At 50.1% G+C, this 19,181-nt stretch overlaps 1 protein-coding gene across 1 annotated transcript; it reads left to right on the top strand.

The window, feature by feature from the left end:
• Positions 1 to 13: 13 nt before the first annotated feature.
• RRP9 (ribosomal RNA processing 9, U3 small nucleolar RNA binding protein) lies at positions 14 to 19,179 on the top strand. The gene is made up of 15 exons (XM_043978451.1): positions 14 to 172; positions 389 to 483; positions 12,015 to 12,124; positions 12,671 to 12,738; positions 12,823 to 12,864; positions 13,846 to 13,972; positions 14,228 to 14,352; positions 14,446 to 14,538; positions 14,761 to 14,861; positions 15,572 to 15,706; positions 15,793 to 15,855; positions 15,988 to 16,133; positions 18,561 to 18,640; positions 18,738 to 18,811; positions 18,988 to 19,179. The coding sequence occupies exons 1-15, from the start codon at positions 98 to 100 to the stop codon at positions 19,079 to 19,081; spliced, it is 1,428 nt and encodes a 475-aa protein (XP_043834386.1). The 5' UTR covers positions 14 to 97; the 3' UTR covers positions 19,082 to 19,179.
• Positions 19,180 to 19,181: the final 2 nt, after the last annotated feature.

The raw sequence follows: 19,181 nt of genomic DNA, 5'->3' as shown, positions 1-19,181 counted from the left end.
GGCAGGACCCTATCAGGGCGCAGAGGGCGTGGCCCAGGCCTTCCCGGTCAGTCACCACGTGAGCTTCGCGCTGTTCAGGCTGAAGTGTGGAGGCAACATGTCGGCTACTGTAACGGCCTCGGGAAAGCGGGGGAAGCCGACGGGCCCGGGTGCGGGGAAGCGGCGGCGGCAGGTGAGGCAGTGCACTTTCCCGGGAGCGGCGGTCTCTCTCTCCCCAGCGGGTGGGTCTAGTCCGGGCTCCTCCCCCGCCCCATACTTTCCCCGGACCCCCTGAGAGTCTGCCCCGAGGAGCCCCCGGCTCGCCGCCCTGTCCCACCCTCGGGGGTCCCAGCCTGCGGCTGCCTCCGAGCAGGGATTCTGACCGGGGGCGGGGCCCTTGTCTCAGCAGCTCGACGTCGAGGGGGAGCCGGTCCGGGCCAGGATGGGTACCAAGAAGAGACCCAGGCTGAGCGAGGAGATTTCCAGCGACTCGGAGCCGGAGAGGTGTGTGAGCCGGGACGCTAGATGGGGCCGAGCGGGCAAGGGAGGTCGGCGGGGGCTCGGGGCCTTCCGTCGCAGGGGCTCCTCTGCCCCCCGTGCCTGGAATGACCCTTCCTTTCTTCATCTCTGACTTGTTACCCCCAGCCTCCTTACAAGCTCATCTCTGCTCCCAACCTTCCCCCACCCTCACCTGCAGTAGGGACAACACTTCGAGGGGTGCAAAGCGCTTTACAGATTGCATCTCTCAATGCAGCCTCACCACAGCCCTAGAAGTTAGGTGTCACTAATATTCTCGTTCCACTGAGGAGGAAGTGGGGGAGGCAGACAGGCAGAGGTTAAGTGACTTGACCAGGATCACACAGCTAGTTTCTGAGGCTGGAGTTGAACTCTTCCTGACTCCTTTTCCATTGCTCTATCTGGCTCTGAAGTTTGCAAATTACTGTGTGTGTGTGTGTGTGTGTGTGTGTGTGTGTATGATTTTCTTTGTACATGTCGGTGACCCCCTGTGTGTGTACATATGTGTGTGCCTATATCTGTATGTATAGATATTTTTCTTTGTACATATTATTTACTCCCAATCATGTTTAAGTGCCTTGAGGTCATGAACTGTTTAATTTTTGTCTTTGTATCTTCAGCACCTAGCACCTGGTTCTTCCCCTGTAACACAGGTTAGACACTTAATAAGTGCTTGGTAAATGGAACACTGGTTTATGAATGAACCAATGATGTCTTATTTTATTTATTTTTTTTTTTGGTGAGGCAATTGGGATTAAATGACTTGCCCAGGGTCACACAGCTAGTAAGTGTCAAGTATCTGAGGTCGGATTTGAACTCAGATCCTCCTGAATCCAGGGCCGGTGCTTTATCCACTGTACCACCTAGCTGCCCCCTCCCCGAATAATGTCTTAATAGCTAAATCTAATGGTTTTTTCTCAATCTCTTTCTTGGCCTCTTGCCTCTACTGAATAGTCTCACCTCTTTAGGTTTTTGTGACATTACTCTCTCCTAATTCTCATCCTACCTTTCTCACTGCTCTTTCTAAGTATTCTTTGCTGGATCTTCTTCAGCACTACAAGTGGTCCTTGGTAATCTCTTTAGCATCTACGAGTTCCGTTATCATCTCTATGGAGATAATTGTCAGGGTTTTTTAATCCAGCTCTGACCCTCTCTCTCTTTTTTTTTTTTTTTAGTGAGGCAATTGGGGTTAAGTGACTTGCCCAGGGTCACACAGCTAGTAAGTGTTAAGTGTCTGAGGCTGGATTTGAACTCAGGTCCTCCTGAATCCAGGGCCGGTGCTCTATCCACTGTACTACCTAGGTGCCCCTGACCCTCTCTCTTGACTTGCAGTTTTTTGGACATCTCAAAAATGGATGCCTCATAGACATCTCAAACTAAGCATGTCCCCAAAACACCTCATCTTTCTCCAAAACCCTCCCCTCTTTCAAACTTTCTTAATTTTAAAAGCACCACCCTCATCTTTCTCCCCAGCCACCTGGACTGCCAATGTTGGTAGCTTCCTCCACCCCTCATTCTCACCCCACACATCCAATGTCTTGATAAGTCTTCACGTTTCTAGTCATCCTCATTTCTTCACAACATCTCTTTGCATGTATGTCACCTTCCTTCCACTTACGGCCACTGTTCTAGTGCAGGCTGTCATCTTATGCCTGAATTATTGCAATAACCTTTTGATTGGTCTCTGCTTCAAATCTCTTCCTATTCCAATCAGTTCTCCACTTAGCTGCCAAAGTGATTTTCTTAAGTCTGACCATGTCATCCTTGTTTCCCCCCTCCCTAATCAAGAAGCTCCCTACTACTTCCAAGATTAAATATAAAATAAGTATAAAATCCTTAGTTTGGCTTTTTAAACACTTTGGAAGCTAACCCCTTCCTACTTTTGGGGGGGGGGGCAATGAGGGTTAAGTGACTTGCCCAGGGTCATGCAGCTAGTAGGTGTCAAGTGTCTGAGGTCAAATTTGAACTCAGGTCCTCCTGAATCCAGGGCTGGTGCTTTATCCACAGTGCCACCTAGCTGCCCCCTCCCTTCCTACTTTTAAGTAGATATACCTCAGCATAGTCTATAATCCAGCAGCAGTGGCTTTTTTGCCTCCCTCAGTGGCAACTCCAGCCTGTAAGCCTGGAATGTTCTCAGGCTTCCCCTTCCTTCAGCTCTCTCCTTCTGGAGGAGGCCTTTGCCCGTCCCTCCTCTGAGATTATCTTCCATTAACACTGTAGGTAGCTTGTATGTGTAGGTTTTTGCGTGTTGTATTTCTATTTGTTCTTAGAATTGAGGGCGAGGGCAGGGGCTGTGTTTTTGCTCTTCTTTGTATCCTAGCACTTTGTATAGTCCTTAGCACTTAGTAAACCCTTGATCTGTGTTTGTTGACTGGCCCGTTTGTAAAAAGAATGAACCAAGCTCAGTCCTGAGTTGTACAAGAGGGGAAGATGTTCCACAAAAGTGGAAGTCACTTGCCCAGTATCCACCCAACAAGTATGGCTGGAATTTCTGTTCTGTGCTTGGTGATTGAAGCCAGCCCTTCCCTCAAGGAGCTTACATTTTCTAAGGGGAAGGAGGGGATACAACTTTTACCCAGATAAGTACATAAAAAGTGCATGCTGAAATACTTGCAGAATCTGGCCTCTTATGGTGTGTAGCCATCACCCCCAGCGGTGCGCTGCAGTCAGTGTCACGTTTATTAGGCACCTGCTGTGTACCAGGAGTGGTGCCAAGCACTGGGAGACACACGGCAAAGCAACAGCTATCCCTGCCCCTGAGAAGCTTCCATTCTAATGAGGGAGATGTGTATGTAGCTATGGATTTGATATAGAGACTAGCTGGAAGGTGGCCTTGGAGAGAAAGGCAGCCCGTGCCTGCCTGCCACTTTTATACATGGCTTTCCTGTTGTGTGTGGAACACATGGGCTGCCCTGGGTGGGGACCAGCTCCTCCAGCCCACGCTGTCCAGAAGTATGTACCCAGTAATGTCCAGGGACAGGAGGCCAGAGGAGGAGTCTCAGCAAGTCAGGAGAGGCCCCCCATCGTGAGCCTTTATAGACAGCTGGGGCTTCCAGAAGGCAGAGGGAAGAGGGAGGGAATGGACACCATCCCCATGACATAGCAACAAGGCCAGTTTGATGGGAAGTGGTGAGAAGTCTGGCAAGGCAGGCTGGGCCCAAACTGTGAAGGACTCTGAATGCTCAACGGGACTTTGTCTTCCATTGTAAAGGCATCAGGAAGCCACAGAAGGGTCTTGAGCATGGTCGGGTTTTAGGAATTTTCACTGGGTAGCTCTGTAATAGATGGATTGGAGAGGAATTGGCAGCAGGCTGACCTAGAGGCCATGGGATATAATGGACTTGCTCGGGGCTTGGAGTCAGGAAGATCTGTACTGAATTCCACCTTGGAAATACTGGCTGGCTCTGTGATGCTGGGCTCTGGTCCTCACTTTCCTCATCTGTAAAACGAGGGTGCTGGACTCGGTTGCCCCCAAGGTCCCCTTCCAGCTCTCAGTCTGAGCTGGTTGGCCCTCTGGGGGGAGGCCAGACGGCAATTCTGATCCCTCTTCACCCGACAGCCCTTCAGGTGGTTCCAAGGCAGCGTCACATCTCCCTCCAGTCATTTCTAGGTTAAACTCCTCCGGTTCTTTCACCTGATCCTTATGTAGGAAATAGACTCAAGCTTGTTCTGGATACATTTCAGCTTATCAGTGTCCTTGAACATGCCCCCCAGAACCAAACACAGGGAGGAAGACAGGAAATCAGCACTAAGTGCCTGCTGTCCACCAAGCTCTGTGCTAAGTACTTTACAAATATTCTTTCATTTAATACTCACAACCACTCTGAGAGGGAGGTGCTACTATTATCCCCACATTGAGGCAGACACAGGACAAGTGACTTGCCCAGGGTCACACAGCTGGTGCCAGAGGCCACATCTGAACTCCCATGTTCCTGACTCCAAGCCCAGGGTTCTGCCCACTGCACCCCCCCAGCTCCCTTGTATCCCGAAGTGTGGTCTGACCAGGGCACAGTACAGAGGGTACCTCCTACTTTTTCCCAGAAGTTGTATCCCTCTTAATGTAGCAACATAAGCATTTTTTTGGCCACCACATCCCATTGCTGACTCATTTTGAGTTTGTAGCCAATTAGTTAATTAACAAGCATTTATTAAGTGCCTACTGTGTGTGGTAGGTGCCAGGAATGCAAAAACCAACATGAAACATGCCTGCTGTCCCAAGCTGATTAAAACAGCTGGGAGGAGCCCCAGTTTTCTGAGGGTGTCTCAAAGTGTGGTCAGAATTACAAAAATAGATGGCCTTAGGAAAAGAACAAGTGGCATAAGTGGGAGCAGGATATCCATTGTTAACACCTCTCAGCACAGGGATGTTGGAACAGCTTGCCTTTGCAAGGGAGAAAAACAGACTTGTATTCACTCTGCTGGAGGACAGCCTACAGAGGTCAAAGCGCTTTTGCAAAACTTGATTCTGCAACATCAAGTCTTAAATCAGCTTCAGAAAATACAGGATGGGGAGGTGTGGTTAGACAGTTAGACTACCCTTGGGCCTTACACCCCTGCCCCGTCCCTCACTCTCTCAGCAGAGGACCTTACCTCCTGTTTTACCAAGAAAACAGAGGCCTGGAGGTCCAGGCACAGATCCCTCAGGCCCTCCTGCCAATTAATAGCTACCCTTTGAGCCTGGGGTCTCTATTATCTTCCAGCCTACATCTCACCACCTTTTCCACAGAGATGATATGAGATGCTGTAGCAAATGCTTTGCTAAGATCTACATAAACTGTGTCTGTAGCATTTCCTACTCTGCTACCTTAGTAAACACATGGTAACAGGACATATGGCTTGTCCTTGATCAGGCCATGCTTCTTGGTCATTCCCACTTTCTTTTCTGACTGTTCATGAAACATTCGGGAACTTTCCAGGAATACAAATCAAGCTCACTGTCCCACAATTTGAAGATTGTTTTCTTCTCTTTTTTTTTTTTTTTTGAAAATTTGGAACATTTGCCCTCCTCCAGGCCTGTAATATCTTTCCCATTTTTCTATTATCTTTCAGATTATCATTGGCCATGGGCTCAGAAATCACATTTTTTTTTAATTAAAAAAATTATTTTAAATTTTTCTCAATGACATGTAAAGATATTTTTTGAGTTCTACGTTTTTCTCCCACCCTCCCTTCCCTCTCCCCTCCTGAGGTCAACAAGCAATTTGATATAGGTTATACATTACTATCATGTTAAACATACAGAAATCACATTTTATCAGTTCTTTTAGTACCCAAGAGTAGACTTCATCTAAGTCAGGCTGCTTGAATTCATCGAGATCAGCTAGATTCTCTTTCATTCTGTGCTTGTTTATCTCAGGTATCAGCCCCCTGTTAGCTCTTTTGGTTCTTTTGTTTCCAGTGGGAAAGTTATTCTCCTTGTTGGAAAAAATGGAGAGAAAATAAGAGGTGTTGTCAGTTACCATCCCATTTGCCCTGAGCAGCAGTCCCCTCTGTCTCTCATTAATCCTCCTTTCCCCACTGTCCCCAGGTAGTTTTAAAAACCTTTATTGCTATCCTCAGCTTCCTTTGCCAACCTCAGCTCATTGTTGCACCATTGGTTTAGGACCATGCCACACTTTGATTCATACCCTATACATAAAAAAAGAAAGTTTTATTGGTAACTTTTATTTTTCTATCACCTGTACTTCCTACTTTATGATGCCTTGCCTTTCCAGAGAGCCATCCATTATAATGATCAGTAAAGTAGAGGAGGCAAAAGTTCAGCCTAACATTGAAAAAGTCAGGTGTGACATACAGCATTCCATACTTCTTGGCTCCTACTTCTGCAAAGAAATGGAAGTACCTTCTCACAGTTCTTCTTTGGGGCCAAGATTGGTCATCAGAGATTGTCAGGATTCAGTTTGGATTGTTTATTTTGGGGGTTAGATGGGCCATCTGTTTTTATTTGGCCAAAAGAATGGTTTTTATATTTTGAAATAAGGTTTTAATTGGATTTTAAATTGTAGAAACCATTTTTAGGTCTCAGGCAGCTGATTGGTTGTAGTTTGCCAACCCTCAGTTTAGTTGCTACTGTTCTTTTGTAGTTGTATGTGTTATTTTCCAGGTTCTTCTTCATTTTGCATCAGTTCTCTCTACATACCTTTTTTTTTTTTTTTAGTGAGGCAATTGGGGTTAACTGACTTGCCTAGGGTCACACAGCTAGTAAGTGTTAAGTGTCTGAGGTCGGATTTGAACTCAGGTACTCCTGACTCCAGGGCCGATGCTCTATCCACTGTGCCATCTAGCTGCCCCCATACCTTTTAAAAATCTAAGTTGGTTGGTAAATTGCCTATGCAACATCCACATTGATCTCTTTAAAACAAGTCCTATTTTTCCCCCTCATTAGAACTATTTTTCTTTGTGTCTTCAGAATTTCCTTCTTGAAAGTTTCCCATTTCTCTTGGGCTGACTTTCCCCGTAGAATTTTAGTCCATTTAAACCCACTGAAATCTTCTTGTAACAAACATTTTATTTTTCCCAGTTACATGTAAGGGTAGTTTTCAACATTCATTTTTGTAAGATTTATTAGAGTTCCACATTTTTCTCCCTCCCTCCCTTTCCTTCCCCCTCCACAAGACAGCAACCAATCTGATATAGGTTCTATATGTACAATCCACAAATACTCTTTTTTTTTTAAATTCTGTGTTCAATCAATATCAGTTCTTTCTCTGGGAGTGGATAGTATGCTTCATCATTAGCCCTTTGGGATTGTCTTGGATCATTTCATTGCTGAGAGTAGTCAAGTCATTCATAGTTGCTTATAGAACAATATTGCTATCACTGTGCACAATGTCCTCCCGGTTCTACTCACTTCACTATACATCAGTTCATATGAGTCTTTCCAGGTTTTTCTGAAATCATCCTACTTGTCATTTCCCAAAACACAATAATATTCCATTACAATCATATACCACAGCTTCTTCAGTCATTCCCCAATTGATGGACATTCCTTTGATTTCAAATTCTTAGCCACCACAAAGAGTTGCTATAAATATTTTTTTGTACAATTTTTTTCCCTTTTCTCTTTTTCATAATTACTATTGTTAACTGTTTCCCTCCATCCTATTCCCTTCCCCATGATATTTACTATAGGGGCAGTTAGGTTGGCGCAGTGCAGGCTCTGGATTCAGGAGTACCTGAGTTCAAATCTGGCTTCAGACACTTGACACTTACTAGCTGTGTGACCCTGGGCAAGTCACTTAACCCTCATTGCCCTGCAAAAATAAATAAATTAATTAAAAATAATAATAATAATATTTACTCTTATCTATCCTTCGAAATCTTCTGTCACAAAATTTAAGGTTCTAGAACTTAAGCACAGTGCCTGGTAAAATGCTTTTTTAAAAAAGGCTAGTTTTTCTCTCCTCTGTCTCAGATTCAAGGAAAAGGCAATCAGTTCCTCCTCATCATTTTCACTTCAGCAACCAGTTCTTCCCTGTTAATAAAAATCAGCTTTGGTACAGAATTTCTCCTTGTCGGCTCCTTCACTTTTTTAAAGAATTAAATTATCATCTTTAGCAGTGTGCTTTGTCTGGTAATGTTTATATAGAGAAGTTTGTGATCTTTTTATGCTTTAGTACTCATAATTCCTTCTAATTTTAGTAGCCTCTCTGTTGATTTATCTGCTTATGGAATTTTCTTTTTCCTTATATCCTTATATCCACCAGTCACTCGTTTTTGGACATTACCTCCCTCTTGATGGTGGGTATACTCCTGGGTGCTAGACTGCAAAGCTGCCTCAGCTTCCTCCTATGTTGGAGAGTTTACTCTTCACTGGCCTGACTCCCTGTTCAGGGGGGATGAGGGTAGAAGAGAACACAAGACTAACCCCAACTGGATTTCAGTCCCTTTTTCCTTCAGGTCCTGGATAGGCACTTAAAACTGACCCACTGTCCCTGTTATGATTGAGATAGATACTCTCTGTATTCTAGAGACTGCCCCAGGCAGAAGGAAGCCTGATTCTCTTCCTCTCCTCTATATGTGACTGGAAGGAGTGAATTTTTGCAGCTTATTGCAGTTGGGCTGGGGCCTGGATGGGAGCAGAGGTACATTGAGGTACACTGTCAGAGTCTGCAGCAGGAGCATCATCTCTGTGTGTCTCAAGCCCAAGCCCATGGGTCAGTTTATGTGCACCGAGGTTGTGTGGCAGATGCAGATGCTAAGAGAAAAGACCACCTTCAGAATTAGCTTTCTCCAGCGTTCATTCCTAAAGCTCTTACCCTCTTGGGGGGGGGGCGGGGCTTGGAGAGTTCTTGCAGACTGAAGAAAACTCTGGTCCATCTTCTTGTGAGTCACATGCCTAGAGCTGCAAAAAGGGTAATTGTTGATTGTTTACTGTCAGTGTGGCAGGAGACCCCTGGGGTTTATGGCCTAGTCCTGACCAACACGTCTTTTCAATGACTCGGAAAGGCTCGCTCATCATGTTTGCAAATGGTACAAAGCTTGGAGGGTTAGCTAACAGCGCTGAATGAAAAAATCAAAATCCAGAAGGACAGAGCATTGAGAAAGTCAACAGGCATCGATATAAAAGTCTACACGTGTGTAATATGAAAATATGGATAAATAGCAGTTGTTGCTCCCCTCCCCCCCAAAAGAGAGCTGGGGGTTTCAGTGGACCGCAAGCTGTATGAGTCATTATTGTGAAACCCAAGCCAAAAGAAGCCAGTGAGATCTTGGGCTTCCAGGCATGGGGCTCTCTGCCTTCCTCAGAGCTCCTCTGTGTTCCTCTCCATGCAGTGTGCTCTAAGGACCTGGGCAAGTTGGAGAATGTCCGGAGGGGACAACAGCAAGGAGCAGGGGCCTTGAGTCCATTACCTGGGACACATGAGGGTTGGCTGAAGGAACTGGAAAGATTTAGCCCAAAGAAAAGAAGACTCCCCGGGGGATAGGAGAGCTCTCTTCAGGGATCTGAAGGCCCCTCGTGGGGAGAGGGATTAGCCTGTTTGATCCCAGAGAACAGACCTGGGAGCCTGGGGGGGAAGTCACAAAGAAGCAGATGGGGGTTGGCCGGCAGGTGGGATAGGCTGCCTCAGGGGCTGGGTGGGTTCCCTCTATTTGGAACTCTTCAAGCAGAGGCTGGGTGACAATGTGTTGGGTAGCTTATAGTGGGGCTAGATGGGTGCCGAGGTCCCTTCCAGCTCTCAGTTTGGTTCTATAAGAAACCTCTGGTCCATTGGGGCAGTTGGTGAGGTAGGGCTGAAGCTCAGAGAGATTAAAGCAGGATAGGTAAATAAGGTGGCCGCTAATGGGCTGCCCAGAGAAAGCAGAGAGAAGGTGGCCCAGCACCTAGACTTGGAGGCTCGTGGTTAGGGGCTGGGATGTGGATGGTGATTCCAACAAGGAATACAAGGAAGGAATTGTTAAATGGTGGGAAGAGAGCCAGGAGAGGGAGCAGAGAGGATGCAGAAGGACCAGGGGGCCCATCGGGGTCAGAAGCTGCAAGAAGGTCAAAGAGGAGGAGAAGCCACTCAGCTCAGGCTAAAAGATTAGCCTCGGAGAGACAGATGTGGCAGGAAGGTCTGAGGCCACGTGGCCAGGACTGAGAAGTGAGGGGCAGGTGAAGCAACAGAAGCTTTTAAAATCTTGCTTTTTATTATGAAATCAACAAACATGAACATTTCAATAAATGAAGAAAAGGCAATCAGTCAGCAAGTATTTGTTAAGGGCTTCCTATGTCCCAGGGGAGTCCTTGCCCCCAAGGTGTTTCCATGCTAACTGGATACATACAGGGTAGATGAAGGGACAGTTCTCCCTTCCACATTGAGACTTTCCCCATTGTGGTTTCAAGATATCGAGGGTCTGCATTAGAAATGGGAATTTGGGGGAAGTTTTCTGGAAGCCACAGATGACACGTGAAGGCCAGTGGATGACACAGAGCCTACATCCAAATTCTTAACCCAAATGTGACGGTAAGGTACTGTAAGCACCTTACAAAAGAAAAAGGAAAAAATTCAGACTTTTCTGATACGCAGGAAGGGCCAGAAAATTTTACATGGTTTTTCCAGATCATGGGAGCACCCTGCCCCGAACCCCCAAAATGGGGAAGGAATAACTGTAATCTGAAAGGGCAAAAGTACTAAGCAGTCTGACCTGGCAGTAACAAACCACCCTGCTTACCTTTGACCCCTGCTGAATGTCCTTCCTACTGCTGGTTTCTGAGTACTTTTAAAAGTCTCATCAACACCATTTTTCCTTTTCTTTCCCTTCTTCCCCTTCTTCCCCTTCCTTTTCTCTTGTATTACCATCACTACTGATGAGCTACCCCCCCATGTGAGCCCTCCCTTGTAACAAATACACAGAGTCAAGGAAAATAAGACTGAAAACAAATGTGTCATTCTGTATGTGAGGTCCATTGCCTCTGCTAAGAGGTCACATGCAAGCTTCCTCCCTCATCAGTCTTCAGGTGTCCTTCAAAGAGTCTTTCCTTTACATTATTATGATCATTGTGTAAATTATTCTATGGTTCTGCTCACTTCTTCCCAGGTGCATATGTGTGCACATCTTCCCAGATTTCTCCGAATCTACAATTTCCTATTACATTTGATAGAAGGAAAGGTGTTGCTATCAATATTTTTGTATCTAAGGGTCCTTTCCCTCTGTTTTTTTATTGATGATTTTTTTTTCTACGAGTTTATCTGTGAAAGGAAAGAAAGATATAGGACAATAACTTGAGGGTTAATGTCCTTTTAAGGTTGAGGACAACTGGGGTATGCTTCTAAGAAACAGGAAAGGAACCAGTGAAAGAGAAATTTGAAGATTAGAGAGAGGCAGAGGGAATGATGGAAGAGGTAAGCTCTGTAAGACACAGCTAGCACACTAATTCAGGTCCTTAACAACTTGTAGTAGCCTCTCAACTGATTTCCCTGTATCCAGTCTGCCCTCTCTGAGCCATCCTCCAGAAAACTGCCAAATTCATAGTTATAAAGCACAGGTCCCAACAAGTTAGTCCTCTGCTCAAGAAGTTTCACTGGCTCCCATTGTCTCTAGGATAAAATACAAAATTGTCAGCTTGGCCCTTAAAGCCCTTCACACTCCAGCCCCAGCCTAACCTTCCAGGGAGATTGTCCATTCTTCCCTCTCCCTCTCACGTGCCAGCCAAACCGGCCTCCTGTTTGTTTCATGTATGCCTTGGCACAATCTGTATCCCCGGGCCTGGACTGCTCTGCCATCTCACTTCCTTGTAGAATTCCACGCAGACCTTGACAGCAGAATGACTTTCCAGGTGTTAGAGCCACCCCACCCTCTCCACCCCAGATTACTTTGGGTTGTGTGTCTAGACCTATCTGCATATGTGCCCCTGGTAGCAGGGATGCTCCTTGAGGGTTTGAGCCCAGCTCCTCGCACAGTGCCTGGAAAAGAGACTTGGCAAATGCTTCTCAAGTCTGTCCTTTGTGTCCCCTGAGGGCCCGGCCCATCTGTGCCCTGTTGGCTGTAGAGGTGACTTTAGAGCCCTTCACCTCCACTCTCTCCTGCGTCCCCAGCCCCGAGGACACGAGGAAGAAGGAAGAGGAAGACGAGGAACTGGAGGAGACTGCCCAGGAGAAGAAGCTCCGGCTGGCCAAGCTCTACTTAGAACAGCTAAGGCAGCAAGGTGAGGCCACGGGGTGGGAAACCCGGGTTTCCTGCCTGGCTCGGGTAGAGCCGTGCTCCTCCGCCCTCTCTGGGCCCTACCAGGATGTTCTGAGGAGCCGCCTGCCTTAGCCCTCAGCACTGCTGGCCTCTCCTCCTCCCCCCTCCTCCCCCCTGCCATGGTCACACTTCCTTAGGTGGCTGGGCCTGGGCCCCCTGGGGGGCGATTGATGCCAGTGCTGGCATTTAGCCTGGCTGGGGGGCAGCCTGAGTCCTTGAGCTCACTTCCCGGTGAGGTAGAGAAGGAAACACTTTAATAGGCCCCCTGAAGGGAAGAAGCCCCAGGGGCCTAGAGTTATTTAAACAGACTGAGGCCATGAAGTGTGTCTATAAGGAGGGTTGGGCCCTCGGGTGGGGGGGGGGGGGGCACCCGAGGGGAAAAGAGGCAGGCGTCTGGGCCCTGTACCTCTCCCTAGGCCGAGTTTGGGTTGAGAATGGAGACACCTTTGGGCTTTCATTCTCCACCCCACCCCTGTGACTTACCTGGTCTGTGTTCTGCCCTGGGCAGAGGAGGAAAAAGCTGAAGAGGAGGCCTTTGGGGATGACCAGGTGGCTGGGCGTCTAAAGGAAGATGTGGTAAGTGGAGGATGAGCTTGGGGGGTGGGTCTGCCCCTTGCCCACAGGCTCCAGAGAGAATCTTCCTCTTTCTTCTTCCCACAGCTTGAGCAGAGGGGTCGACTTCAGAAGCTGGTGGCAAAGGAGGTAAGCAATAGAGCCCTGTGTTTGGAGCCTGGCGCCAGCACTTACTCACTGGGTGATCTTGGGCACTTCCCCTTTCTGAGCCTCAATTTCTTCTTCCATAAAATGGGCATGATGTTTGTGTTACCCACCTCCCTGGGCCATGGTGAGGGAAACACTTTGTAAACCTTAAGGAGAGAAATTGTGAGGCAGTCATTAATTCTGACTCCACGGTGACCTCAGCCTGACCCACCAGAGTCCATGCCCCTGCTTCCCTGGGCCTCTCTTCTCATCGGCACCGTGGTGCTTCTGTGCTCAGGCTTCCTCGGTCAGCCAGTGTCCATGCTGCAGACCCGGGTCACCAGCTTCTGAGTCCAGTACTCCAGCCACTTCCCACCTCCTCTCGGGCCCCAGAGAGCCAGCTGAGCCAAAGTGTTTCTGTTTAGAAGCTTGTTTTTGAAACAGTGGAACATAACTGCCACTGTCTCTCTGGGAGCTCGGTGGCTACAAGATGCTCCCGCTTTCTTTGATCATCAGAAGACATTCAGCGGTTCTTGCTCAGGAAGGGGCGACTAACCTGTAGAACCAGCTCAACCAAAATAGTCCTTCAGGGACCCATGTCTTTTTCTCAGATGTCTGCTTTTCCCTTGCTTCTGCAACCAAAAGATGTCCTGATTTTGATATTCTGGAAAATTCTGGCCCTGACAGACATCTGGTCCCCTCACGTGTGAAGCTTTCTTTTCCTAGTTGATTGATAGAAACAGATACCTTGGACAGGAAATGGCCACAACAGTCTTTAGTCATTGTCTGGTAAAACTTTGAGCAGTCTGACCTGCCAAACAGAGAAGTGGTCTTCATTTCTTGGCTCCCCTTGCAGGCCTGGATGTGGTTTCCACTCCAGCCTAGGGGGGAGAATGAGGCCTAAAATCAGAAGGAACTTTGGAGCCCCTGTGGAGTTTACTGATTCCTCCTTGTCCCAGCTGACCAGGCCCCTCTCCTTGGCAGATCCAGGCTCCGGTGGCCGCAGACATCCGGGTCCTTCGGGGCCACCAGCTGCCCATCACATGCCTGGTCATCACCCCTGACAACTCAGCCATCTTCTCTGGGGCCAAAGACTGCACCATCATCAAATGTGAGTGACCCCCGGGGAGGCCTGAGGTGGGTGTGTCCTTTCTTGTTCCCTTCTCTTCCCCAGGCACAGGAGCCCCTCCCTCCACCCCCAGGGCCATTCAGGCTGTCGGGAAGCTCTGGAAAGTGAGACTCTTGGGTCTCGTTCTCATTACTGCCCCTCGGCTTTCTCCTCTGTCTGCCACCAGAAGAGGGTCAGCAGCCAGTGTCCAGCCCTTGGCAGTGCTCCCTTCTTACACCTTCCTCCCTACCACTGCAGGGAGTGTGGAGAGTGGGAAGAAGCTGCACCAGATTCAGAGGGTGAAGAAGGGAGCCGAGGGTCAGCCGCCTGGGCACGCTGACCACATCCTCTGCATGGCTATCTCCTCAGATGGCAAATACCTGGTGAGGAAGCCTGCTGGGAGCACTAGAGATGGGGAGGGCAGGTCAGGGGCTGGGCACCAGGGCGCCCAGGACTATGCATCCTTGTTCCCCTAGGCCACAGGAGATAAGAATAAGCTGATCCTGATCTGGGACGCAGATACCTGCAAGCACCTCTTTACCTTCACAGGGCATCGGGATGCTGTGTCGGTAAGAGACTAGGGTTTGGGAGACCCCTATCTCCCTTAAGCCTGGTTCCCGGGGGCTTGTTCTAGACTCTCCTAGCTGGAAATGGGATTTTGTGAGGTCAGTGAGGTCATCCTCCTGCCTTGGGGTAGGGCCAGTACCCTTCTGATGCCAGTCACCTTGCCCTTGGGGAAGTTCTCGGGCCCTGGCTGCCCTAATGTTTGACTCTCCCCCTGCCTTATTTAGGGCCTGGCATTTCGGAAGGGCACGCACCAGCTGTACAGCACATCCCACGACCGCTCTGTGAAGGTGTGGAACGTGGCCGAGAATGCCTACATAGAGACCCTGTGAGTGGGCGGTCAGCAGTCTGGAGCAGTGCTTCCCGTGGGGAGAGGCTTGTCGGTTCTGGGTCTGCGGTGGGAGGAGGGCATTCTTTGCTAACTCCTCAGCCAGGCTCTGAGGTCCCTTGTCGTTTGACCTCGGCCTTCGTCTCGTCTAGTCTCGCCTCCCCAGAGCCCTTGGCACAGATTGGTCATAGCAGTGTGATGTGTAAAGGAGCCGGGCCTCCGTTTTGTAGAGGAGAAACCAGGCCCTTGCCTGAGGCCTTAGAGTTGGGAGGTGCTAGGATTTAGAACCTGCTAGAAGAAACCAGAGAGCCTTTTTTCCTGATTTTACAGAGGGGGAACCAAAGCCCCCTGGAGCCACCACCAGTCTCTCTGCCCCCCTGCACTGCAGCTGCATCCCTGGCCCCGGCCTTCCTTTCCACACTCATCCTGGCGATGTCTCCCCCATCAGCCTCTAGCTTGGCTTTTTTACTGCTTGTGAGGGCAGCAGTACATTCAGAGTCTGGGCTTAGCACACAGGAGGGAGAAGCTTTTTAAAAGCTCATTGATCCTAGGGCTTGAGCCGAGAGATCAGCCAGATGTGAAGAAGCATGCTCCCAGAGAAGTGACTCGTCCAGGGTGATGCAGCCAGAGGGCTCTGAGCCAGGCCTCAGACCCGCTGCTCTCACTGTTGACACTGCTTTTTGGCTCATCCTTTCTTCTCTTTGCCCCAGTTTTGGGCACCAGGATGCCGTGATGGCCCTAGATGGACTGAGCCGGGAGAGCTGCGTGACGGCGGGTGGCCGCGATGGCACTGTCCGTGTCTGGAAGATTCCTGAGGAGTCGCAGCTGGTCTTCTATGGCCACCAGTAAGCGGGTGGGAGTGCGGAAGACCATGTGCATGCTCCCCATCTCCCCAAGTCAGGCTTCCTCACAAACCTGTTCCTTCTTTCAGGGGCTCTATTGACTGCATCCAGCTCATCAATGAGGAACACATGATATCTGGTTCAGAGGATGGGTAAGGGTTCCCCCAGCAGCCCCACTGCTCTGTGCCCAGATGCGCTGTCTGTCCCCCACCTGGTCACCCTCACTTCAGCCGTTCCTGTCCCTTTCATTCCTACCACTAACTCCTTCTTCTCCCTGCCTAAAGCTCATTGGCTCTGTGGGGCCTCTCCAAAAAGCGGCCTCTCACCGTACAGCAAAGAGCCCATGGGATGCGTGGAGAAGAAGGTTTGGAGCAGCCCTACTGGGTGTCATCGGTGACAGCGCTGCTCAACACAGACCTTGTGGCCTCAGGTTGGTTTGACACCAGACTTTTCTCCCCTCTCTGGGCTGGGCTTGGGGCCAGTGGCTCTCAGTGGCCTTGTAGGCCAGGCGAGTGGCCTCCCTGGCTCCAGTTTTACTTTGTTTCTTAAGCGAGGTCTGGAAAAATGCCTTCTTCCCGTAGTTCTTAACCACCAGGTAAAATAAGGCCCTGTAGGGTTTACAAGGCAGCACCGTCTCAGGACATCCCCAAGCCTCATATAGCTTAAGAGACTCTTGCTCCCAGTCTTCGTGCTCTCCTCAGCCCAGTGTGGTTCAGTCATAGGACCTGAAAAGCAAGCCCTGTATCTGAGTAGGAATTCCTAACAGGATTGTGTGGAAAAACCAGTGCCCACCAGTGCCCACCAGCGCCTGCTGCTCCCACGCCTCTGGAGGCAGCCCATCCCATGCCGGCCCTCTCTGAGGGACTGCAGCTTCTCTCCATTGTCCAAGTAGAGCAGCCCGGGGAGAGCACAAAAGAAAGGCCTGCAAACTCTGCCCAGAACATTCACCCCATGAGTGCCTGGTCTGGTTTCTAGCCTTCTGGCCATCACGGTCACTTCCTCTGCATTGTCCTAGACTGTGACTCCTGGACAGCTCATAGAGGATGGGGTTCTCTCCTCAGGGGTGGGGACAGGCCATCCTGGGGGGGCCTTGATGAGGGCCCCGTGCCTGCAGAACCCCCTGGTGGTTACCCTTGGAAGGCCTGGTCTCCCCTTTAGCTGCTCCCTGCAGCTTGGCTCAGGAGCCTCCCTTGTCTTATGACTGCCGTCCAAGCCTAGACTTTCCTTACAGCAAGGAGCGGCAGCCCGTAGGTCCATGGGACTGGGCAGCTACCGTCTCCTTTGGGTTTCTCTGCAGCCCTTGGAGGGAGGACCTTGGGGCGAGGGAGCCACCTCTCTGCTCACCCTAGGCCTTTGGCTTCCTCATCTGTCAGTGTCCCGTCTGGTGCTAAAACACTGAGCCTGCTGCAAGGTTGCTGGGCTTTGTTTGAGGCTTGTGGAAGTTCAGCTCCTTGGCCCCAGCCACACATGGCAGGGCCCCGTCTAGAATCCTCCATTAAAGACCTTGAGAGATCCTGGGATCCCAGGATCTGGGGTAGTCCAGCTCTCCTATCTCCACCCCCCCGGTGAGGAGACTGAGCCCCCAGAGAGATGGAAGCATGGATGAATCTGCAGTAGGGCCTCCTCATTCAGCAGCATCTCTGCCCTGGGAGGGGGAGGTTGGGGCCCAGTCTCCTGACGGTCACGTCCAAAGTTCCTTCCACCATCCTCACTGTATGGGAGCCTGCCCTCAAGGAGCTGCCAGTCTAGTAAGGAGAGAAGATGCGTGCATGACCTCTGAAGAGTGATAAGGACACAGGAGGACAGTGTGCTAGATCAGAGGAGGGACAGTTCACTTGGGGAGATCTCTGGAGGGGCAGTCCAGTGTGTGCATGGCCACCCAGACCATGTCACTGGCCGGTGAAGTGTTTAAGTCAAAAGTCCTGAGACCATAGGTGAGCCCCGGGGGGCTCTCACTGGTGTGTGAGGGAGAGATAGAAGCCAAGGCTTGGGGGTGCAGTAGCAAGACATGAGAAAGAAAAAGGAGCCGTCGGGTTTTTGAGAAGTTAATAAGTTCTGCTAGAAAGTGTAGTGGGGGTGGGGGCAGCTAGGTGGTGCAGTGGATAAAGCATCGGCCCTGGATTCAGGAGGACCTGGGTTCAAATCCGGCCTCAGACACTTGACACTTACTAGCTGTGTGACCCAGGGCAAGTCACTTAACTCCCAATTCCCCCCCCACACACACACACACAAAAAAAAAGTGTAGTGGGCCAGGAGAAATGTGCTTCAGAGAAGTAGGTAGGAAATGTTACCCTAGAGGGCTTCATGGAGGAGGCAGCACCTGAGCTGGGACTTGGATTCCTGGGAAAGTTATCAGCAAGCAGAATTCTGCCTGGCCCCAAGGGGCCAGGGATAGTGGGCGAGACTTGTAGTGGGCATCATGAGGTGCATGGCCATCGAAGGGATTCCTGCTCTTGACATTCTGGGGAGGGGGTGGGGCAGGGGTTTGGCACAGGCCTATTGGGTGATTGATTGGATTTGGCCGGAGTGTAGAATTGTGGTTGGGGACGTGAGTGGGGGGGACAGCCTTTCAGTGATGTAGAGGAGGAGAATTGAAGAAACCTCACTCCATCCAGGCAGATGGGACTGTTCTGCAGCTCCAGTCTGGAGACTTAGGGTCTGGGACGGTGTTGGGCAGCACTGGCTGGTGCTGAGGCCAGCTCTCTCCTAGGCCTTCTCGGTCACAGGGTATCTCCCTTTCAAAAGAAATGTTGCCATGTCTCAAGCTCCCCCTGAGTCACAAGGAACAGCAGGGGGTGGAGGTCTGCCTTACTTTGTGCCTCATCGCTTTTGGTGTCTTCTTCCTCCCCAACCTCAGGATCTCACAGCTCCTTCGTGCGACTCTGGCAGTGTGCAGAGGGCTTCCGGAAGCTGGAACCACTCTGGGACATCCCTTTGGTAAGCAGCGGCCCAGGGGAGGAGGTGGGGGGTCCAGACTGGTGGGGAGGAGGTGGTATTCTGGTTCCCCTTCACCTCTCTCGTTCCTGCCTTTTAGGTTGGCTTCATCAACAGCCTCAAATTCTCCAGCACTGGAGACTTCCTGGTGGCAGGTGTTGGGAAGGAACACAGGTAGGTACACAGTGTTAGGGAGCTTCATTAGCCAGACCCTTGCTTACCCTGGGCAGGAAATGGGGGTGGGGGGGATTAGAGCTGGGACAGGAGAGGGGAGTGGGCTGGGAATAAGCTGAGGAAGCGGTGGAGGGAAGGCCTCTGGGCCTCAGGTTTGTTCCTCCCTCCCCCTGCAGGTTGGGACGCTGGTGGCAAATCAAAGATGCCAAGAACTCAGTCTGCATCATCCCCCTGAGGAGAGTCCCCCCGGCCCCTGCTGCTGGCTCCTAGCTCCTCTTCCTCAGACGCCCTCTGCTGTTTATTTAACTCTCTCCCCTGCCCCTACTGTTTCTATTAAATTAGCCTCTGGGTCAGTCCAGGCCCCAGCCTG

This window comes from Dromiciops gliroides, chromosome 1 (assembly GCF_019393635.1).
Source record: "Dromiciops gliroides isolate mDroGli1 chromosome 1, mDroGli1.pri, whole genome shotgun sequence".
In the NCBI taxonomy this organism is placed as follows: Eukaryota; Metazoa; Chordata; class Mammalia; order Microbiotheria; family Microbiotheriidae; genus Dromiciops; species Dromiciops gliroides.
The sequence above is the reverse complement of the archived record's forward strand: the minus strand, read 5'-3'. Positions and strand labels throughout refer to the sequence as shown.

Excerpts from the sequence above, each read along its gene's own strand:
- RRP9 (XM_043978451.1), top strand. The coding sequence starts at position 98 with ATGTCGGCTACTGTAACGGCCTCGGGAAAGCGGGGGAAGCCGACGGGC. Across the intron at positions 14,353-14,445 it reads CCTCAGATGGCAAATACCTG|GCCACAGGAGATAAGAATAA; the intron begins GTGAGGAAGCCT and ends TTGTTCCCCTAG. Across the intron at positions 14,862-15,571 it reads AATGCCTACATAGAGACCCT|TTTTGGGCACCAGGATGCCG; the intron begins GTGAGTGGGCGG and ends TCTTTGCCCCAG.